Source organism: Girardinichthys multiradiatus, chromosome 8 (genome assembly GCF_021462225.1).
Source record: "Girardinichthys multiradiatus isolate DD_20200921_A chromosome 8, DD_fGirMul_XY1, whole genome shotgun sequence".
NCBI classification, from domain to species: Eukaryota; Metazoa; Chordata; class Actinopteri; order Cyprinodontiformes; family Goodeidae; genus Girardinichthys; species Girardinichthys multiradiatus.
The window spans coordinates 41,972,187-41,997,206 of record NC_061801.1 but is presented as its reverse complement, the minus strand read 5'-3'; the positions used below and the strand labels follow the sequence as shown (position 1 = coordinate 41,997,206).

Sequence of the window (25,020 nt, the reverse complement as noted above, 5' to 3'; positions counted from 1 at the left end):
CTCTTTACATCTGAGACCAAATCAAAGTGATATTAAGTCAGATCCTACAAAATGACTCATAACAACATTTAATTATGTAATAAGAAACTTCACATTCACTATAGAGCATTAACTCGAATAATGTCGAGTGAAGAAAGCTGAAGTTAAATTTATCCGTGCTGATCTAGCAGAATAAAGTTCAGTCAGCTGGTGTTAAAAATCATTTCACATCTTAATCAAAGTTAATCATTACTATTGAGGTACAGGACGTACATAGACACCCAGGTATCCCTCATAAGCCCCAGGTTATTATAGCTCTCTCTCTTTCCTCTCCAGGGGCGTGTTTACTTTGTTGGGTTGTTTTTGCATATTTATGCGATTGCACAGTGTGACCACAAGATGGCACTAAGAAAGCAAACATGCATGACTTATTGCACAAATAATAACTTGTTGAAGTCACAAAGTATCAACACATGCTCACTATGTTAAAATGTAAGCACCAACAGTTTTCAATCTATAAATCTAATTTTATTTATAAGGTACTTTTTATACAGAACATCGTAACTGAAAATGCTTAACAGGGGTTAAAAACTGACTGACATTAAAACAAAATAGAAATAATCAAATGTAATAAAGAGACAAACACAAAAAAACATAAAATAGTCAAATTAATTAAGCAATTGAAGGCAACGAGGCGCAGAGGAAATGCAGTGGTGTGGTTAGTGAGCAAACACCGGAAAGGAATATTTGCCGTAGAGAAAGAGGAGTCAACAGGATGATTTAAGATAACCACGCTGTCCTTTTCTCTCTTTCATTGTTTGGGGAAAAGTTTAACATCTCAAGCATTTTCATTTAGTCAATGTTGAAAATTATCAACTGGTTAATCCACTCAATTCTCTGCTTGTCTCGTATGCTGATTTTTTTCAAGATTATTGCAACAATCTTGACTAAACTAAACCTAACTTTTAAAACTGAAATAAGTTTACATTAGGTGTCCTTTTAAGATGGTTGGAAACGTGTTCAAATAATGAATTTCTTGTGTTAAGTTGGCTTTTGTAATGATTTTATGTGTTGTTCTTTGTTGAAATCAAGGCTTTTCTTATATGATGAATAAATAAATGAATGAATGCATATATAAACAAATGAAATGTGCTGCAGTGTAAGAAAGAAAGAGGAAGGCCAGCGCTATCTTTCAGCTGAAAGTACAGGTTAAGTCTATTTCAAATTAAATGTATTCAGTGAAGCATCTTTCCATGATAAGATCTCTGCCTGTACATCTCTCCTCTGCGAAGCTTCTAGAAAACCCATAAATAAAAATGTGTAATATTTACAACAATTTTAGTTGCAATCGCTGCAGTTACTGTACAGTTAAATATTTTAACAGACAAATTACAACAGCCAGAAAAACCCAAACGGATTACTTTCAGCAACTGATCTACTAAACCCTAAACGTCTCATGAAAAAATACATTTTCTAATACAAAATAACTATACCAGATAACTTCAGCAGTCAACCCCGTCCCATCACCTGAACATGACCCGGCACCCATTTAAATATAATTTGGAGAGGCTTTCAGAGTTGATGGTGATATGCAAGGTAATGTTATTCCTTAACTTATGTATGTTTCAGACTCCATTTCATTTTATGTTATTTAATAATGATTCATTAATGTAGCCCACTGTAAATCAAATTAGTTAATTTGTTCTTCTTTAAAATACACACTGCATAAAACCATTGTGCACTGAGAGGTTTTGACCACCCAACCAGGATGCTTATGTTATTTAATATTTAATTAAATAACCGTTCAGTCTGCCAAGTATTGTCCTGGGAATACCAGCCTAATTGTAACAAAGTGAAAAGGGGACCCGAAATTTCAGCCGGACACAACATATGAAAATTTAAAGGATTTAGATCTGTAGACGTAGATTTGCAGGAAGCCACCAGCGGCGAGACCAGGAACCTCTGAGGGTGGACAGATAGGTTAGTGGCTGAGCAGAGAACTATAGCAAGGTGAAGCACAAAGAAAAAGCCACTAACCTTTTCAGAATCCGAGAGAGAGCAAGGATGCTGATTTTTGGCTCCTCAACGCTGTAGGCTGGTGACAGCAGGATGAAATCACAGAGGATCCGAGAGACTGTGAATAAGACTCCTTGATTTAACGTAACCCAGTGGGTTAGTGGAATCCAGTGGTCAGGGGACAGAAACAGGGTTGAAGCAAGGGAAGTGGTAACAGGTGACTTGGAGGAGACTTGGCTTGAAGAGGTAGATGAGGCACAGAAACGTGGTCAGACACGGAGAGGCTGATACAGGCAGACAGATCCAGGGGTTAGGCAGGAGGCAGTAGTCAGTAGGCAGAAACAAGGTCGATGTCCAGAAATCAGAAGCCAGGGAGATATCTGACAAGGGCAGAACAGGGAAATCAAGGAGGCAGAAATGAGATTGAGATCAGACAGAGAGACAGGCAGGCAGGGAAGGTACACTGGACATTTACTCACACAAGGATTTCAATAATCTGGCACTGTTTGTCAGCCAGCGCACAGCATATAAAGCCAGGACAAGAGGTGGAATTATTGAGGCATGATTAGGGTGCTGGCAGGGGAGAAGCAGGTGAAAACAATGTTCTAGATTGCTTCTGCACACAGAGGATCAGAGGCAGAAAGGGGCGATGCAGACAAACATACCCTAATCCAGAGGTTTCAAACTGCAGTCCTCGAGGGCCGGTGTATATGTGTCCCTGGTCCAGCATACCTGAATCAAATGACTGGATGATCTCCTCAGTATGCAGTCAAGTTAGGTCATTAGTGGTCCAGAGTAGTGCTAATGACCTAAATATTTGATTCAGGTGTGCTGAAGCAGGGACACTTCTAAAAGTTGCGAGGACTGGAGCTTTACTCCTCTGGGCATAACACCAACATGGCGGTGCTATTAGGGAGCAAATCGAGCTGTGCCATTATTGAACAGCAAACTCTGCACACATATGCAATAAATTCACAACTTCTCCTTAAAATTTAAGAATTTAACAGAAAAATTAAACAAAATGTTTCAGTTAACAAACTCTTTACTAGGCTAGAACAATTCAGCTAAAACTACCAAGCAAAATGAAGGAATACAGAACTAATGGACTATGTACAAATAAAGAAACAATGGAAACAATAAAAAATATGCAAAGATGTCACAGTTCAATGTGGATATTTATGTTTAAGAACCAAGATTTATCTTGAGAAACAACAATTTTTATGTCTTCAAACAACCAGTCCCAATGCACAATCCGAGGGTAAGTAAAACATTGTTTTAATAAAATAATATGTAATCAATAATATTTTAGCAAATATTTATATAAATAATATTTACGATAATTGATTCTTATTGTTGTTTAATTTAACTACCATTATTTGAGTAAATAATATTTAAGGAAATATTATTTGTTGCATTAGAAACCAATAATTTTCGTGGATAATTGATTCTTAATGTTATTTTAATCAGCTACCATTATCTAAATAGAATTCAGTAACCTTTTTGGATAAATGATCTTAATGTTTTAACTAGGCAACACATAGAGCAATGGACCACTAAAATGGCTGAAGGGACATCTATGGCTATGAGTCATGTGTAAACATTTGACCTGCCTAGCATTAGCTTTTAGCGGTTTTCGCTATCTAAGGAAAGCTTGTAGCTCATTCACCACTTCTTTAAAGTCAAACATGTACCTTTAACCACCATTTAATTACACATTAATGTGCACATGAGCACTGGTGGCACATTGTGGCCAATCTGTTTTTAAACCACCCTTTAAGTAAAGTTTGTAGCGAGTTCAAAACACAGCTCAGAACAAATAACTAGCCTCAAGGCTGAGAGGTCTGTTCACGTTAGCTGAGCAAGTGACCTGCTAGCACTGAAATAGTTCAACCTTTAATACCACACACAAAGAAAAACATCATGAAATGAACAATATTTAGATTGTTTTATCCTAAACCAGTTTTCTCTGCCCAAACACCACCTCCTACATGAACCGTTTTGAAGAAAAGATGTCCTTGGGTGACGAGTTGAAGAGCAGGTTGTTCCGGTCCTGCCACGTGGTGGGCATGAACAAAGAAACGCTGCGACTGCTTCAGTAGACGCTATGTGGGTAGTTTATGCAGGATTGACACACATGAAGCATGCAGAGCTGCTGTTCTGATTGCTTCTTCTCCAGGCCGTAGGGAATACCGCTCTTTAGATCCTCTCTGTTGCTTTCTGCAGAAGCTTAGAAGGAAAGTTGAAGACAAGCTTGCCGTCTACGCCCGAGCAGATCCAGCCATGGACCCAAGACCTGAGACCCCGGGACATAACACTCCCCAAGCAGAGGCCCGACCAAGCCCAGGGGTCTAGCCCCCGGCAAGCAGCCACCGGAAGTGAGCTGGCACATACCAAAGCACCCAGCCCCGGGTACCGAGAACCAAAAGTACACCAGCGGGCAAAGATACCAACCACCGGCAGGTAGTGTGGCGGGGAGGAAATAGGCCCGAAGCACCCAACGTAAAGACAAACAACAATGGACGTCGTACACTCACTCACACTCCCCATACATACTCTATACTCCCAGGTCCAGATGCTGATACCCCAGAGGGGCAACCAGCCCCCAGACCCAGGAAGTGGTTCCCTTACCTCTGGGGTCAGACACAGGTAGACCCCCCAGCACCAGCCCAGACTAGTGCCAGCACCGCCTGAACCCGAGCGACACTGGCCCAAAGACCCAACCCCCCTCCCCAACCCCAGTCCCCAACAACCCCCATCCTCATCTGGAGAGAGGGCCATGTACAAAAGAGAGGTCTACATGGTTCAAAAAGCCAGTCCCAACACCAGACAACCCCCAAGACCCGAACCCCAACCCCAGCCCAGATCCCGACCAGAAGGCTTGCTCCCTATCCCGGCCTCCGACCCAAGATGGTAAACAGCGTATTTAAACTAAATAATAGAAAACCCACTTGGAGCTGATTAAATCATTGAATGAATGCATAAATATTTGGAAAATACTAAGTTCAGTTGAAACTTACAGCGCATTAACAGTTGTAAAGATTTTAAATAAAGTGAAAGTAAATTGAGAGGAAATATACAGTGTGTACCCATGCTATATCCAAAAGTATTCACTCACGCACCAAAATCATTGAATTCAGGTGTTCAAATCACCTTCACGGGTATATAAAATCCAGCACGTAGAAATGCAAACTGCTTCTGCAAACATTTATGAAGTAGTGGGTCGCTGCAAACAGCTCAGAGAATGCTACTGTGGTACAATGCAGTTATGGCGTTTTCTGCTGACTTAATGATTTGCTTGAGAGCCTTCCTATTTGCAGCAGAACATCCAGCGAACCACATAGAAATGCATTAAGTCAAGATGCTCTTGCTTGTGTCTTTGTAGAAAGACACAAGCAACGTTTGACTAAGATGTTTTTTTCTGAGAATTCTCTGGAAGTGAAGGCGCTGTTGTGCCTTTTTAACAGTTGCACAAGAGTTTGATGACCATGACAAACAGTCGGAAAGATGGAAAACCAAGGAATTTGAATGAATACACTCTCTCAACACACTCTTCATTTATAAAGAGAGGCTGGTGACTTGTATTGTTTCCTGAAGTCAATAATGAGTTCTTTTGTTTTGATAGTGTTGATGATAATGTTGTTAGCACAGCACCATACAGACGGGTTCTGAACTTTCCGCCAATAGGTAGACACATCATCACCTGTGACGAATCCAACCTCAGTAGTGTCATCTGCAAACTTAATACCAGAGTTAGATGGAAAGGTTGGTGTGCAGTCCGAGGTGCACACAGTGCAGAGTCAGGTTTCTGCAGACTCAATAGCAACAGACCTTTAAAATTCACACGGCCTTCTGATTAGCTCAAGTATAGCTCTAAGAGAGCTTCATGGTCTGGGTTTCCATGACTAAGGAGTTGTATCCAAAACATATGTCACAAAATGCAATACATGTGCAGTGGTGTATAATACACCACCACTGGATTCTAAGGCAGTGGAAAAATGTTATCTGGATTAATTACTTACTCTTCTCTATCTGGGAGTGGCTGAGTCTGGGCTTGGCAGTTACCATGATAATTGTACTTGCCTGACTGCATCGTGTCAAGTGTCATATTTGGTGAGGGGATTATGATGCAGAGCTCTTTTAAAAAAGTTGTGTTTGGATTCTAAGTTACAGTAAGATGAACTCTGAGTGCTACACAAAATGCCTTCCTCCCAACTTCATGTGTGTACAGTTTGGAAATGGCCCCAACTGTCCACTAGTGCACAAAGCAAGGTCCATTAATAAGTGGTGGAGTGGAAAAACTTTGAAGTTTGCATTGAGTCCTGACCTGATTGTGAAATAGCACTTTATGGACAAATTTTAACAGAGAATGCGAGCCAGGAATTCTCGTCCAATAATGGTCTCTGACCTCTAAAATGCACTTCAGCAAAAATGATCATAAACACACTCCCAAACCTTATGAAAGGCCTTCTCACAAGTTGAATTTAAATCAATAAAGGGATATTAGTTTTTTTTTTAGTATTTGGTTATTGTGTTAAAGGTGCATAGCTTATTATGTTTCCTTTGTTAAATATATGATGTTTTACCTCGGACAAGCTGCTGCAAGCTTGTACAACAGACTACTGCACTCACACTGCTCAGTCAGCTACATGCTCAGAGAAATAGTGTTTTGTAAGTCGGTAGATAAATATGTTCCAGTTACTGAGTTCTGTGTAATATGTTTTATTTTTTAATCAGATCCATGTGAATCTTCATCAACATCATCCCCTCTGCATAATTTTGGCTTCTGTACTGCAAATATGTCCAAATAACTCTGTAAAAACTTACAGAACTGGAAAAAATATATCAAGTATTTATTTGGGATCAAGTAATTCAGGCAAATAGACATTTGTCCTTGGTGCTCAATTTCTTTCCTCTCTACAATCTGCAGCCACAGAAAATACCATTACAGTTAAAATACTCATACCACTAGCAGACAGATTTAAAATCATTGTAATTCAACCAAGAATGTTTTGTCTGATTGAAAATGACAAAAGCATCTCTTTAAGGAGAATACAACTATTTATCAGTTTTCAAGGTTATTCATCCTTTTTCTATACAGTAATTAAATCCTTTTTATAGTAGCCAAAGATATTTTGAAAGTTCATCTTTTGTGATGATCTTAGAAGATCTCCTTCCCATCACCCTAATCTTTTCACGCAATCAAACAATAATAAATATAATACAGATTTACTGCATCTGCTCCAAATTTCTTAATTAACCTCATTTAAACATTTTCATTTCGCTTTTGTGATATTGTTAATATAAAACGAGGAATTGGGGAAAATGAATTGAAACTAGTAAAATTTAAATTTTTCCTACAGGAATGTCTCATCTAAATTCAAGAACATCATCTCTAAAAGTCTCCTGATCCGTTCAGGACCTCCAGCTGTGTACCAACTACAGACAAAAAAAGAGGACTTAGGACCTCTGACAAGACTAACGCTTGGAAAGAAAAACTTGAACAAGGCCAACAGAACTGTGTTGCTGGTAGGTGAAACAGGAGCAGGAAAGTCTACCGTCATCAACAGTCTGGTCAACCACGCTATGGGAGTGAAGTTTGAGGATGAAGTCTGGTTTCAGATCGTAAAAGACGAGAAGAAAGGGCAGACTGAAAGCCAGACTTCAGATGTGATTGTGTACGAGGTCTTTGGGTTTGAAGATCAAACTTTGCCTTTCTCCCTGACCATCATCGACACGCCTGGATTTGGAGACACCAGAGGGATTGAACGTGATCTTATTGTCAGTCAAAGATTGTTTGACTTGTTTCGATCAGATGATGGAATTAATGAGATTCATGCCGTGGGTCTGGTGGTGAAGGCCACAGATAATCGAGTCAATGATCGCCTTTCATATGTCTTCAACTCAGTCATGTCTCTGTTTGGGAAAAACCTGGAGAAAAGCATCGTGGCTCTCGTTACTCACTCAGATGGAAGAACACCCAAAAATGTTCTTCAAGCTCTTGCAGCTACAAACATAAAATGTGCCAAAAATGAAAAGAATCAACCTATTTACTTCCTTTTTGATAATTCCCAAACTGATGATCGATCAGAGGACATTGAATTCCTAAAAATTGCTACGGAAATTTCTGAGAAAGGAATGAAAGCCTTTACAGCCTTCTTGGAGAAGAAATCATCTCAAAAACTGATAACGACAACAGACGTCCTAAATGAACGCATCAGCCTGGCGGCCTGCATCCAGAACCTGCACGAGAGAATCCTGTTAACTGAGCAGAAACAACAGGAACTCAAACAAACTCACGACGCTCTGGTCAAACAAGTAGAAGACATGAAGAAATCTGAGACGGTCACTGTAGAAGTTGATGTTGTCTACAAAGAAAAGGAGCTTCTTAAAAGCAAAAAGCTTTTCAGCCGTGGTTTCTTTGAAAAAGCAATGGTCTGCACCATCTGTGAGGAGAACTGCCACTATCCTGGCTGTACTATCAGTTCCAGTCCTCAACATTGTGAGGTCATCAAAAAAGGCCGCTGCACAGTCTGCACAAAGAAATGTCCTGCATCAGCTCATGTGAAGGAAAACTGGAGATATGTCATAAAAACCAAGAAGGCTAAGAAGACTGTAGAAGTTAAAAAAGAGAAGCAGGTGGAGAAGGTTGACCCTGACATCAAGTTTAATATTTTAAAAAGTCTTGCAAATAAAATCCAGAACCTGAAAGCAGAGAAGATCCAGCTGGTTAATGAGTCCTACCAACATGTTATCACCCTGGAGGAGATCGCCCTCAAAGTGGATTCTGTGTCCACTTTTGTTCACCTGGATTTCTTGATTGAGAAGATGAAGGAAACAGGAGACATGAAGAAGGTCCAGAGATTGGAGGAGATGAGAAGCCGAATGGACGAAGGAACCAAGTTAGCCCTCCAGTACATGTGGGGCAGAACAATCGGAACCATGTAAGAACCAGAAGAACCAACACATCCATGACAGGATGAAGAAGAAAGCTTCATTAGGTGCATCAGCTCCTCTAAAGCCTCTTCTTGATTAACTTTAGTTCAGTTTCAATAAAATAACCTCCCATCTGATCCTGGTAAAGGAAAGGATTTAATGATTGTTTAAGCTAATATACTGAGTTTGTTAAAGAAATATTTTAATCATAGATATACAACCGAAATACAATATATACAACATCAGAGAGAAGAGACTGCAGCTGAAACCAACAAATGTTTTCCAGCAGACATTTCTGTCTTTACTAAGAAACAGCTTCAAACAGCTGATTTAGTAGGAATGGGTTAATATGATTTATCATAAGAATTAGGATTCATTGTGTGAATGATAAACTCCAACTGATTATGTTTGCACTCCTGATAAATTAACAGTATGTTGGGACTTTTAATATTTTCTTCCACTGTCGGTTCCAATGAAAGCATAAATAAATATGCAAATAATAAAAATATGATTGAATGCAGTTATTTTTACCTTTCTAACATTAACTGCACTACTTAATTAAACTGGTGTGTTTTATAATGGGTTCATTTATGTTAGTTTGGAGAACTGAGTCCTGCTGAAATTTAAACACTTATTGTTACTTTTATTGTTGTTGCAACAAATACCGAACATATTGTGATAATTTTAAGTACATGTTAACTATCCCTAGTTTTATAGAGAACTATTGAAAATTGTGTTTTTCTTTTAATTCCTGTAAATATTTAACTAAAATTAATCATTTGGGATGAAATTCAACTAAACTCCAAAACAGTGGTGCCTTATGACCATATTTGGATTATGTTGATGTGTGCAGTTTTGACTTTAGTGCGTTACTTTTAGCTCTATATTCGATACAGGTGGCTGTCTTTGTTTAACTCAATATTTGTTCCATAAATACATCTTCTGTGTTCCTCTGAGATGTGATGGATGATGGAGCTGGGACGTCCCACTGAGGGCTAACTGGGACACACACTGAGAGACTGAGTTTTATTATGGAAACAATATCTACCAAGTTACCTTTAATCCATGTTATACATTGTTCTGCTGTCTTCTGTGAATAAAATAGTTGATCGATAAAACCAGTTGGCTTCATGTGTGTTTTCTGAAGTTAGTGTACTTTCATGGTTCTCCTGGGTGTCTCTGAGTTGGACCTGTGGATGACAATGGATGGATGGAAAAAGCAATCAACAATTAATAAACTGATCAGTGATCAATAGTATTTCATTTCAGGTTATATTTTGATTGGTCTTTATATTAGACACCATTATTCTGGTATATTTGCATTCTATTTTTTTTTTATTTCAATATGAATCCATACTGGTGCATTTTAAATAAAGCATGAAAATAAACCCAGATGGAGAGAAGATGGTCTTTATGCTTCTGTCCTATGTTCCAGTAAACCTCCAGGCAAGGTGATTGGAGCTAAGTTTCCACCTTCATCTTCTACACCACCAACGCGCACACCTGCTCCTCTGCCTCGTACCAAACCGACTCCAGAACCCCCCTCTCTGGTCATCAGCGATCCAACAGGGAGGTACGTAAGGAGCAGCCTGGCTGATTTCTCTGGTGATAAACATTATAATATTCATGGTGAGATTTCAGGGGTCTTACAAATCTTACTAATACCTGAAACCTTGTTATCCGCGTTGGTCAGAATGGAGACGTCTCAGTTAGCTAATCAATGACCCTGCTTGGCCGAGCCGCCATGTTTGGATGATTCCAGGTTTTGGGTTTTTGGACCTGTCCTCCTGCCTTAGATATGGTGTCCTTATTAAAAGCCTGATAGACTGGACTGGGATTACTGCTTGTGTTTTATTAGGATTTTCTGAGCATCTTTCTGACATATCCTTTAGTCCCATTGAGAACCAGGTCATGTCTGAAATGACAGCTCTGTGTAGTGATGTTCCTGTTTGTTCTGTTTGAGGCCATATTGTCTTCCTGCTTTGAGTACTTTCTCTAAAACAGGCTGTAAGGCACCATTAAAATATATTGTATCATCTCTATGCTGATGACATTCCCCTATGCTCTTTATTTGAAGAATCTGATGTTTATTTAATAGATACTTTTCTAAAACTAAACACAGAGAAACCAGAGAACTAAATCGTGACAACTCTGATATTTCTATACTGGATTATTTGAATGATTTAGACTTTGCTGATGAACCTAAGACTGTTTAATTTCTCATTATTAATGGCTCCACGTTATAAGGGCGAAATATTATAATTCAGATTATTTTGAAGGTTGATCCATTACAGGCCCAATTTTTCCTGATCTAAAATATAAAACGGATCAGAGTTCCTCAATAAGACATTTTTTCCCACAGTGTAAAGGATAAAATTGGTTTTAGATGTTTTTTAGCTAATTGCCACCAGTGGAGAAAACAACAGCAAACACTCTGCAGGTATTGCTGATTATATTTTAGGTTTATATTCTTTCTATGGTTTTATTATCAGTTATTAAAATAAAATCAAGGTCAATTTAAATGATCTGAATTCCATCCAAGCTGCTATTATAACTCCCGACGCCTCCTACAAGTAAACACTGTGTACTTCACTTCTTCTGTGTCTCTAAAGCTTCTAAGATTTTCATGTTAGCTTCATCAATATTTAATACTGTTACCTTTAACAGGTAGTTTTATAATGATGTAATCTGTTTATAAGTTTGAATTGACTTTGAGTGGGTCTGTTCATCTTATAGGAATTCTTCACTGGACAACATGATCTCCAAAAGTTCTCTGATTCGATCAGGAAATCCATCCGTTTACCAACTGAGACCAAAGAAAGAAAAATCTTCTAAACTGACAAGAATCACTGTCGGTGAGAAAGATGCAAGCAAGAAAAATAAAACCATCTTACTAGTTGGTGAAACTGGAGCAGGAAAATCCACTCTGATCAATGCACTGGTCAACTTCACCATGGGAGTGAAGTTTCAGGATAACATCTGGTTTCAAATAGTGAAGGAGGTGGGCCACCAAACATCCGATGTGACTGTGTATGAAATATTTGGTTTTGAAGGTAAAACCATGTCCTGCTCTCTGACCATCATTGATACTCCAGGATTTGGAAGCACTAGAGGGATAGAACATGATGCCAACATCACTCAGAGTTTATTTAACTTGTTTCAAGCAGGCGATGGGGTTCAAGAACTTCATGGAGTGGGTCTGGTGATGAAAGCCAGTGATAATCGACTGAGTGACCGACTGATGTACATCCTGAATTCAGTCATGTCGTTGTTTGGAAAAAACATAGAAGACAACATCGTAGTTCTCATCACCCACTCAAACGGAAGAAAACCGAAGAATGTCCTTCAAGCTCTTGAAGCATCAACCATTAAATGTGCCAAAAATGAGAAGAAGCAGCCTGTCTGCTACCTGTTTAATAACTGCCAGAACGAAGACCGCGAAGAAGAAGCAGAATACCTGCAAGGTGCCAATAAGATAACCGAAAGAGGAATGACAGAGTTCACTGCCTTTCTGGAAAAATGTCCTCCTCGAAAACTGAAGACAACTGTTGATGTTATCCAGGAACGCATCAAACTGACAGCCTGCATCCAAAACCTGCAGGAAAAAATAATCAGAACTGAACAAAAACAGAAGCAAATCAGAAAAATTCAAGATAATCTGATGAAATATAAAGAAGAGATGAAGAATAATGAAGATTTTGCTTTAGAAATAGAGGAGTCCTACAAAGTCAAAGAACCTATCAAAGCTGGAAACTGGTTTAAAGATGCTTCCTTTGAAAAAGCTATGTGCTGTACACGCTGTGAGGAGAACTGTCACTATCCTGGATGCGTACTGGCCCCGAGTCCTGCCTTCTGTGATGTCATCAAAGGAGGTCACTGCATCGTTTGTACTGGAAAGTGTCCAACATCTTTTCACGTGAAAGAAAAGTGGAGATATGTGACCAAGACAAAAATAGTTCAGATGACTCTGAAAGAAATGCAGCAAAACTATGAAAAGAGTAAAACTGAAAGAGAGAAAAACTTGACTTACTTAGAAAGTCTGGAGACCAGCATGAAACATCTGACAGCAGAGAAATCTCAGCTGCTGGATGAGTCCTACAACCATGTCGTCAACCTGGAGAAGATCGCTCTCAAAGTCGAGACAGCATCTACTTTAGTCCAATTGGACTTCCTGATTGAGAAGATGAAAGAAGCAGGAGACACCAAGAGGGTCCGGAAACTTGAAAGAATTAAAAGAAATATGGGTGAAGGAAGCAGAGCAGCTTTACAATATCATCATAATCCTGAGAATCAACAATAAGGTCATTATTCTGACTAATCAGCTGAGAACAATCTTTGAGCATCAAGTTTTCCATAAAAGTGAAACTGATTTATTATAAATAAAACTAAATCACATGGAGGAAAAATCTGGATCATTTACTAAATAAATCATTAATTATCTAAAACATTATGTCAGAAAAAAACTGTTTAAAAAAGAATTGTATAGGTCTGGTATATTATAGATGCTATAAAAACATAAATATAATTCCTGGTGGAGGTTATTATCAGAATAAACATGACTTAGATTGATATACTTTTATTTCTATACAGACAGGTGGAGGGAAGTTCAATTACAACGTTTTAGGTAGAAACGATTTTCTCAGTGTCCATAAAAATCCTCTAACTAACAGGAACATGACAACCCAGTAATGAAACACTAACATACAACTAGTATGATCCAAATACCACAAGGTGCATGGAGCAAATGGCAGCTAAACATGTACCAGGCGCTATGTACACAGACAGCTGGAAAGATGATTATTTCAAGAAGGAAACAATGATGTACTTTTGTTCTGTTCGACCCATGAACCCAATTAAACAATTCATGAACCCAGCGATGGTGTCTCCTGGTCCTTCCTGAAGGTGCTCCTTATCAAAAATGTTCATTCTGTTATTTCATGCTGCACTGATTTCAAAAGTTCTTGTCAGTTCTGCAGCTGGTTGATTCAACGAGGATTTAGTTCATCTCCAGGTGTTTGCTGCATATTAATAAAGAAAACTGAAGCAGAGAAGCAATGTCAACGGTGTGGTCGTTTTTTCAGATGTGATCTGTGGTTTCTAGCTATAGAAACTGTAGCTGTGTGCTGACTCCTGATTGCTCCTCCTTTGGTCCAAACATGACTTCAGTTTTGTTTTTAATTTGACTGAAGAAAATTATGGCTCATCCATGCATTGATTTGTTCTCTGCATCAAGTCAATGCTTGAATAGGTTCATACTCACCTGGTGACATTGTAATGTAGAGCTGTGTATCATCTGCATAGTTATGGTAACTTATCTTGTTTGTTATTATCTGAGCTAGGGGGAGCATGTAGATATTGAATAGGAGAGGTCCCAGGAGGGAACCTTGGGGAACCTCACATATGAGTTTTGTTAACTTGATGTAAAGTTACCTATTCACACAAAGACAAATCCCTGTACTTCAAGTAAGACCCAAACCAGCCAAGTGCTGTACCAGTGTTATCCAGTCCCTCCAGTAATATTCCATGGCCAGCAGCGTTGAATGCTGCACTGAGGTCCAATAATACAAGTACTGTGCTTCTTCCACAGTCCGATTTCTAGGAACCACCATTTCTCGAAATCTGAGATGGTCCTCACACATATACACTGGTTAGAAGGTGCTAGAGAGACTGTACTTCCTGAGGCAACTCAAGAAGTTCAACCTTCCACAGGAGCTGCTCATCATCTTCTCCACTGCCATCATTCAGTCTGTCCTGTCTTCATCCATCTCAGTGTGGTTTGGATCATCCACAAAACAGGACAGGTCCAGACTGCAACGAATAATTAGGACTGCAGAGAGAATAATCAGAGCTGACCTTCCCTCCATCCAGGACCTATATAGGTCTAGGGTCAGGAAAATCTGCGTTAATTAGTCACTTTCACTCATTTATCTTCTCTACCAGCTGTTTCTGAGTCTCTCCCTGATTAGCTCTCCTAGTTCATTGGCCCATTCTCCACTTCCCTCATTTATACTTTCTGGTTTTCTGTTCTCGCCGCTGGAACCTTCTGCTTGCTACCCGTCTGTTTCCTGACGTGTTCCTACCCAGGTTTTGTTTCCTACCTGTAATCTTCTAGGTTCTTGTAAGTGAAAACTTAGTTAAAGATAAAACTTTTTGACTCACCCCTTCCTCATTCTGCTCTGCAGTTTGGTCCAACACAACTCCAACTCAACGTGACACAGCCTAACTTCCATGAGATGCTGTTTGGCTTCAAATAAAAGTTACTGAGAGTCAGAAACAACAAAACAGAGAATTTAGTTATTTCTGTTTTATTAACCAAACATAAAAACTTGTGATTGTTTGTGTGTTGCCATATACTGGCGACCTGTCCAGGGTGACCCCTGCCTCTCGCCCATAGATTGCTGGAGATAAGCACCAGCTCCCCCGCGACCCACTGTGGAATAAGCGGTAGAAAATGACTGACTGACATAAAAACTTTGCTTCTATTCATCCACTGCGGTCTCCATTTTATTTAAATGAGAATTACTCGTTGGTTTAGTTTAGTCAAAACAACAGGGACCTTTCCTCAGTGCATATGCTCATATTTAGCAACCCTGCATTCAACGGATGGATGGACAGCTGGCATGAGACAGGTTAGACAGTCTTTCAGCCGTCTAACCAGAGAGACAGGCCAGCTGGGTCTGTTAGGGGAGGTTGTGTCCAAGCTTAGATTAGCCCAGACCTTAAACTCTTGTATATGCGGTCTTGTTTCTTAGACAACATTTTACCACTCTTCAGTATAATTATATACATTTCGATCTTAGTGTAGTTACACTTCTTCTTAATAGTTTCAAGTAGGATTTGATGTCTGGAAAACATTTGTCTGGAGTCTCTCGTGTCTCTAATGCCATGTTTCTGACTATGGAGCTGGACTTCTCAGCACATAGGAACACAAAATAAAGTTTATATAGCATTTAATTGGTTGTTTTTTTTTACCCTGTGGGTCTGTTAAAAAAATCCATTCCCTCTGTTTTGTTGTTTCTGACTCTTGGCAACATTTATTCAAAGTGAACAGCTTTTCATGGAAGTCAGGCCAAATCTAAAAAATGTTGCTCAGCAAGAAATAGATTTGTCTTCACACATCAACAATCCAAAAGTGAAACCAACACATCATTTCAACACACTTATATACTTAAAAATCATTTTTCATACACTGAACAGAACAGATTATTGCAGAAGAAAAGCCGCCATGTGTTTGTGAACCTGCAGCAAAATTATAGGGTCAATAAAAACACACAAACAGACATTTGGGATGCAACACAAGTAAACAAGACATTTCTTTCCTTCATTTCAAACAGTTCATCTGTTCTTAAGCTAAAGTCTTATGTTCTGTTCTGGGAATTAAGAGGTTTCTGTCTCCTCCTGTTTTGTGTTTCCCAGACTTCAAGGATGCTGCAGAGCCAGGGTTGGTCTGTACATAACTTGGTGCTGTGTGGCAGTCTGTCTCTCATGTATCTGAGATCACCAAGGTTATATGAACTGGATAGGAAATAAATACCTTTAACTAAAAAAACAGAAAACAAGGTCCTTTAGATTATTTATGATAACATGTTTTTATTCTTTAGACTAGTGAGAGGAGACGACTGTAAGACGACCCTAAGTTGCTTCAAATCAAGATTAAACACTTATTTGTTTAGAGTGGCCTTTGACTGGGCCATCTAAACATTATTAGTTAAGGTTTTTGTCCAATTTTCCTTTCATTTTCTTATACATCATTCTATTCTCTATTTTTTTAATTACCTCTGTTTGATTTTCTGTATCATGGTAACGTTTTTCCTTATGTACAGCGCCTTGAGTGCCTTGTTGCTGAAAATCGCTAAATAAATAAATTAGACCTGACTGTAAGACATACCGCTGTGAAAAGGAGACAACTGTGATGTTACCAGGAAGCGTTCTGACCCACACACACATAATGTAATTTGAGAGAGACCAAGTAACCTAACAGTCATGTTTTTGGACTGTGGGAGGAAGCCAGAGTACCTGGGGAGAACCCACGCATGCACAGGGAGAACATGAAAGCCCCATACAGAAAGACACCCAGCTGGGAGTTGAACGCACAACCTTCTTGCTGCAAGGCAACAGTGCTACCAACTGCACCATCATAAATTGTAAACCATGTAAATAACAAATCTTCAAACTCCAGTGTTAACTGTAGAGTACCACAGGGTTAAGTGCTTTCAGACAAGACAGAAGTTGTCATCTTTGGACCGGAGTCTTTAAAAAAGAAACTGCTTAGTCAATCACTTAACCTGGATGGCATTAAATTGACCTCCGGTAATAAAGTAAAAAACCTTGGTGTTAACTTTGACTAGGACATGTCATTTAAATCCCATATTAAACAGGTTTCTAGGATTTCCTTCTTTCATCTCCAGAACATTGCCAAAATTAGAAATATCCTGTCCAGGAGAGACGCTGAAAAACTAGTCCATGCATTTGTTACTTCAAGGCTGGACTATTGTAATTCTTTACTATCAGGATGTCCACAAAATGCAGTTAAAAGCCTTCAGCTGATTCAAAATGCTGCAGCAAGAGTTCTGATGAAAATTAAAAAGAGAGATCATATTTCTCCTATTTTAGCTTCCATTCATTGGCTCCCTGTTAAACAGCATTTCAGGGAACTCAGGTCGTCTTTAAAAAATGTTGCTGAGCAAGAAATAGATTTGTCTTCACACACCAACAGTCTGAATGAGAAACGAAAATATCAGTTGAACACACCCATAAACTCTGAGTATTCAAATCAAATCAAGAATAAACATATCAGCACATTGTATTGTCACTGATAATAAACATATCAATAAACATATCAAACATGTTTCCAAACACCTGCTGGCAGTTGCTCCAAGGGGCCATTAAAAAAGAGACATGACAGCATGAATGGGAACTTGGACTGTTTAAAAATCAGATTATTATTAAATAAAAGCAGCCAGCTGCTAATCTCCAGTTTTCCCAGTTTGTGTATCTGTTGACATCTGAATCTAAACACCTGTGGGTATAAGTGTGATCACGCTTGTGAAAATAAGGTTTCTCTATAAAAATATGCAATAGTGAGTGTGAGGAGCCACAGACCTGCCTCCACACAATGAAATTAAACATTCAACAGAAAGAAAGAAAATTTAAAGATTTGAATCAAGTCTGTGGTGATTTCACAGGGATCATAGAGAAGAAATAGATTCATTGCAGACACTCTTCTTATTATTGAGAGTTATTATAATAGGAAGTGCTTCTGATTTATTCCAATTGCAAGAACAAATGGAAAAGTAGGTTTGCTTTGGTCAACACATAGTACGCATATAAACAGATGTAATAGATTATATAGGCTGCTTTGATGTCATGGATGAGTTATCTTTGATTAAATTAATTACCAGTGACTCACTAAGAAATAGTGAGAGAGAACGAGGACAACCCTGTCTGGTTCCTCTTTAAAGATTAAAGCTTTAATTTACAGCGCCACCTGCATGTGACACATCCACATTAATTAAAAACTAAATACATTAGTTACATTACTCTGGTAAAGTAATGGAAATACATACACTAGTTTTACATTTTAAAAGGAGTAACAGTAACCAGACACATTTTTAACATAAACTGCTCAACACTGCCTCCAGTGGAATCAAACGGAATGAAATTCCTAGTCAGAGATTATTTCTCCAGTTGAAGCTGATACAGAAAGGAACATTTTTTAAGTCGGTTTTTAAATGAATTATCAGCAGATCAAACTATTATTTTTTGATTGAATCTTCAAGTCTTTCTTAAATAACAAACAAGTAAAACTCTGATATTATTCTCGTGTTTTTGACCCTTTTGGTACATGTAGCTTTGCTGTGCTTGTTCTTTAACTTGGTGAAATGTCGCTGGACATGTTGTAGCTCTCTTCAGTCAAAGATTTCAAGATACGACTTCAGAGTTTGAGTGAAACCATGTGATCGGTGTTTTTCTCCTCCTCTAACTGTATAAAACCTCTGAACACTGACTCATCTCAGATCTTCCTGCCTTCTCAGCCTCACTGAGCTGTACAAGCAGCAGTTGTGTATTTTACACAGGTAGGATAACCTCATATTTGACTCAATGCTTTTTTAGTTATAAGGTGTGATACACAATATTCAGAACATTCATACAATAGCAGGGAAATAAGGAAAGCCTAAGGCTACGTTTTTTTTTTTTTTTTTCTTTATCATTCTCATTTATGTAATTTAATCATTTTAAACAACAGTTTAATAAACAGAAAAAGCAACATCTGTATCCACTGCATTAAAATAATTTACATTTTATATAAGGCACAGTAACAGCACAGTGACAAATATAAAGAAATGTCTTTAATTCTTTCCTAATGCAGTTTAAATAATTTGAAGTGAACTGAATGAGATCAGCAGCAACATCAGTTTGATTTTGTTTTATTAGACACTAAGACGTGTTTCAACATCACCGCTGTGGAGATCTTTGAACGACTTCCTCACAATGGAAAGAGCGTGAGTAACACTTATATCCTCTTTACATCTGAGACCAAATCAAAGTGATATTAAGTCAGATCCTACAAAATGACTCATAACAACATTTAATTATGTAATAAGAAACTTCACATTCACTATAGAGCATTAACTCGAATAATGTCGAGTGAAGAAAGCTGAAGTTAAATTTATCCGTGCTGATCTAGCAGAATAAACTTCAGTCAGCTGGTGTTAAAAATCATTTCACATCTTAATCAAAGTTAATCATTACTATTGAGGTACAGGACGTACATAGACACCCAGGTATCCCTCATAAGCCCCAGGTTATTATAGCTCTCTCTCTTTCCTCTCCAGGGGCGTGTTTACTTTGTTGGGTTGTTTTTGCATATTTATGCGATTGCACAGTGTGACCACAAGATGGCACTAAGAAAGCAAACATGCATGACTTATTGCACAAATAATAACTTGTTGAAGTCACAAAGTATCAACACATGCTCACTATGTTAAAATGTAAGCACCAACAGTTTTCAATCTATAAATCTAATTTTATTTTTAAGGTACTTTTTATACAGAACATCGTAACTGAAAATGCTTAACAGGGGTTAAAAACTGACTGACATTAAAACAAAATAGAAATAATCAAATTTAGTAAAAAGACAAATAGAAAATATAAAACAGTTTGCTTAATTAAATAACTTAAGTGAATGAGGAAATGACAAAATGCAATGATGTAGTTTAATGAGGAAACATTAGCAAGTGAAAGTCATTGTTTGCAAGTCCAAGTCAAGTCTTAAGTATTTGAGTGACATGGCAGTCAAAATGCAAATCCCTTTATAGTTGTAATGGTCTGTCACAACACTTCTGCTGTATGGTTAAACAGAAAGTTGCATTGTGATACATAAAAAATAACATTTTTAAAAAGCACACACAAATGTTTTACAGATATGAAAAGAACCTTGATAACTGCCAGAATGAAACCCAGCAGGAGAAGCTGAATTCCTGCAAGTTGCTGACAAAATGTCAGATAGAGGAATGGGAGAACTTACAGCGTTCCTGGAAATAAATGCACCTAAGACTGATGACAACTGCTGCGGTTCTGAATGAACGCATCAGCCTGATAGCCTCAATCCAAAACCTCCAGGAGAGAATCCAACTGACTGAACAGAAACAGACAGAAATCAAAAGAGTCCAAGAAGCTCTAAAAAACATTAAGAGGAGATGAAGAATGAAAGGTTCACTGCAGAAATTGTAGAGCTTTACGAGGTGAAGGAACCTTAAATGCTAAAGAAATAATGTGTTCAACACTGGAGGCAGTGTTGAACAGTTTATGTGAAAAATGTGTCTGGTTACTGTTACTCCTTTTAAAATGTAAAACTAGTGTATGTATTTCCATTACTTTACCAGAGTAATGTAACTAATGTATTTAGTTTTTAATTAATGTGGATGTGTCACATGCAGGTGGCGCTGTAAATTAAAGCTTTAATCTTTAAAGAGGAACCAGACAGAGTTGTTCTCGTTCTCTCTCACTATTTCTTAGTGAGTCACTGGTAATTAATTTAATCAAAGATAACTCATCCATGTCATCAAAGCAGCCTATATAATCTATTACATTTGTACAATGAAAAACTTGTTGAATTTGTCTACTTGTCAGAAGGGTGTCAGTAGCATCCCAAAAAATTGTCTAGGTTCACTGAAAACATAATTTCTCCATTCCGGGGTTTAATTATTGGCACAAGTGGCAGCAGACACATCAATATTAAACCTAAAGAGTCTTAATATCTAGATTTTACAGCATAAAGAAACTGAACCTTTAACACTGGAGATAAAACTATTTCATTTTTGTAAACATTGTAATTTCTAGGAACTATTAGTTAATATTGATTGTTTCTCATAGCTTTTCTCAGCAGCATAATTTAGCTTTCATGGTATAAAGTAAAACAAAAATGGTTTTGACCCGATTGAACAGAAAGTACCTGAAATATCATGAAAAATCATGTGTCTTGTTAATTGGAGTGGAGAACTGTTGAATGCATTAAATCCTCATTAAAGTGTGAAGATGAACTTGTCATTAAAAGCTTTTAAAAGTTGATGCCTGAAGGATCTAAAAGAATAAAAAAGGGTAACTGTAATTGTTGGAGGTATTTGTTGTTTCATATTTAAGACATTTAGTCCATGAAGGAAATCAAATGTGCTCTTTTTTACAGGATCAAGAATCCCTCCCTGACAAAACTTATCTCCACTAGTGCTCTGATCTCCTCTGGACATCCAAATGTCTATCAGCTGAACACAAAGAAAGAGACGTTTGGAGCTCTGTCCAAAGTGACTTTTGGTCTACAAGACACTAAGCAGATGAATAAAACCATCTTACTTGTTGGTGAAACAGGGGCAGGAAAATCCTCTCTGATAAACGTTATTTTCAACCATGCAATGGGAGTTCAGTTTGAAGACGGGGTCTGGTTTCAGATCACAGATGAAGAGGAAGGTCAGACACCTGGTGTGATCATATATGAGATCTTTGGTTTTGAAGGTACAATTCTGCCCTATTCACTCACCATCATTGATACTCCTGGATATGGAAGCACCAGAGGGATCAAACATGATGACGTAGTCATTGACAGGTTACATAAGTTGTTTAAGTCAGAAAATAAAGTTGATGAACTTCATGCAGTAGGTCTGGTGATGAAGGCAACCGATAATCGACTGAGCGACAGACTGATGTACATTTTTGACTCAGTGATGTCGCTGTTTGGAAATGACATGGAGAACAACATTGCAGCTCTTATCACTCACTCCAATGGAAGAACACCTAAAAACGCTCTTCAAGCTCTTGAAGCTGCTGACGTCAGATGTGCAAAAAATGAAAACAGTCAACCAGTTTATTTCTTGTTTAATAACCACCAAAAAGAAGACCAGACAAATGATGTAGAGTACTTCAGAGGAGCTGATAAATTATCAGAGAGAGGAATGAGAGGGTTTACAGCTTTTGTTGATAATATTTCACCTCAAAAACTGAAAATTACAACTGAGGTGATGAATGAACGCATCAGACTGTCGGCCTGCATCCAAAACCTGCTGGAGAGAATCAAACTGATTGAAGAGAAACAGACAGAAACCAAACAGATCAATGAAGGCCTGAAGATGCATGAAGCGGAGATGAAGGGAAACAATGAGGGCACTATACATGTTGATGAGACCTACGTTGATCAGGAACGTGTCAAAGGTGGAAAGAAGTGGCTAATCTTTTTTGAAGGAGCTGTGACCTGTCAGGTCTGTAAGGAGAACTGTCACTATCCTGGATGCACCAAGACCTGGCTCCCTGAATTCTGTGAGGTAATGAGAGGAGGTCGCTGCACTGTTTGTTCCAACAAGTGTCCTGCATCAGTTCACGTTAAAAACAAGTGGAAATATGTGAAAAAAACAAGGAGTGTCGAGAAGACGATACAAGTGAAAATTGACTGTCAAAATAAATCAAAGTTTGAGAACCAGACAGGTCTTCTGAAAAACCTTGAAAAGGATATTGAGCAACTTTCAAAAGATGAATCCAACCTTGTGGATGAAGCATATCAACATGTCGTCAGACTGGAGCAGATCGCTCTCAAAGTGGATTCAGTGTCCATTAATGTCCACTTGGACTTCCTGATTGAGAAGATAAAGGAAAAGGGAGACACATTGAAAGTTGAGAAACTGGAGGAACTGAAGAAAAAAATAGGAGAAGGAACCAAAGCAGCACAAAGATACGAACGTTTCTGAGACACAGTTTATGATGCATAAAATTTGTGTGAAAATAATCTGATTTCTTCCCTGGAAACAGTGAAACATTTAACACATTGATTCAGAAAGTGTTCCATTATAGCCAAATATGTGGTGGAGGGATATTTAAAATTAATCTTCATTAATGTCTAAAAATGTATGTAAAGTAAAGCTTAAATATTGAGATAAAGTGCTAGTTTAGTTTATCAGAAGTTTGTTTTATGTTTTTTTGATTTTTGTTAATATAACATTGTTTTGATTGAAAAGTAACTGGATGACAGGAACAAATCAAATGTACAAGATGTGCTTCCTAAAGTACATCTTTGTCCATCATGGAGCTAAGTTTATCTCCATGACTCCAAGTGAGCTGCTCATACGGGATAATTACAGACTCTCCCCATTTCTGAAACACGCACACTCGGGTTTTTCTATCCTTATGGTGACGTTGAACTGACTTCTATTAATTTTCCCTTGATTTCTGCGCCCTAAACCTAAGCATTAACCCAGTTGTCATTATCAGGACAATATCCTCACAATGCTGAATTGTCCGCACAACGTTGGTCTTCTGTCAGGTTTTGGTTCTCATAACGTTGGCTATACATGAGCACACACATCTTACTGGATTTTTTTAACTATTATAAATAATCTGTGGCCAGATTTAATCCAGACAGTTTTCCTTCCTGATCAATGCTGTTTTCCTTGATTGCTTGAATAAACTCTGCTTAATGAAGTTGTTCAGAGTATCTTAACTGGATTATCAGCCTGGTGACTGGGGTCAGGGGACCGTACAGTATGAGGGATTGCTGCAAAGTCAACACCAGTGACTGTCCACTGTCTCTACATGCTCATCCAGGAGGAGTGAATGCTGCAAGTCACTGACTGGATGCAATCTGCTGGGTTTCCTTAGATAGAAAAACTTTTTATCCAATTTGAATAAATAACTGAATCTGACTGAACTGTTCAATGGTTACGATTAATTGGAATGTATGAACCTGACTTTAGTGAAGAACCTTGAGACGACATGTGTTGTGAATTGGAGCTATATAAATAAACTGAATTGAATTGAATTGAATACCATATCAAAGCTGTCAAAGGTTCATAGCTGGGGGACATCCTGAACCGGAAAATCCTGATGACAAGATGGGATATTGTTTAAAACTGTATATAGATTTACAAAATGCAAGTGAAAAAAGTGCCAGAAGAAGAAAGAAATGAAATGCGCTGGTCCCAAGTAAAGCTTAATGTCAGGTTGATGTTGGTAAAGATTTACAGATGAGCTTTGATTATCCAGCACTCTGACAGTCTTTAATGTTTCATGATTTAGAATAGATTAAATCTGGTATTTTTAAAATATGGCCAGCTTTTTATCCAACAACTGACTTTAATCTGCTGCTGTTACCACTAGGTGGTGCTATAACTTCTTCTATAAACTACACTGCACTTTCAAGACACAAAAATAGGAAATACACAGAATCAGAGAAAGCTTCAAATAACATTTCAAAGTTGGGTTTCTTTGTAGTCAAATACAGCCTTTCCCATACCGTCACATAGAGATGGTGGAAAATGTAGTTTGTCTTGGACTGAAGCAGCTATAAAATCAGAACAAATTCAGGTTGCCTGAATGTAATTTTGATTTAAAATTTACCACTTTGTTTTTTATTTTTTATTTTTGTGGAAGCATAAAGCTTCGTTTGTTAGATTAAAAGTGTTATTATTGTTTTCACCATTATAAGATGAATTCTGTGAATAATTGTTCACTCTGAGTAAACATACAAGCCGTCTGGAAACAGATTACACTAGGGAAAAGTTATGATTGATGGGCTTGTTATTGCAGTTCAGCCAGGTCAGTGTGACATCTATT

The 25,020-nt window shown here is 38.1% G+C and overlaps 1 protein-coding gene across 6 annotated transcripts in view; it reads left to right on the top strand.

Moving 5' to 3' along the window:
- Positions 1–25,020, top strand: part of LOC124872120 (septin-2-like) — a 78,211-nt gene that overhangs the window by 7,481 nt on the left and 45,710 nt on the right. For 2 of the 6 annotated variants that reach the window (XM_047371821.1, XM_047371822.1), the window contains exon 3: positions 10,364–10,501. In XM_047371821.1, the coding sequence (XP_047227777.1) occupies positions 10,364–10,501 (138 nt within the window). Of the gene's footprint in view, positions 1–7,355; positions 10,050–10,363; positions 10,502–11,664; positions 13,803–18,892; positions 19,005–19,362; positions 19,431–25,020 lie in introns of those variants that run through there. The other 4 variants (XM_047371825.1, XM_047371826.1, XM_047371823.1 and 1 more) reach the window with 3 other exon arrangements.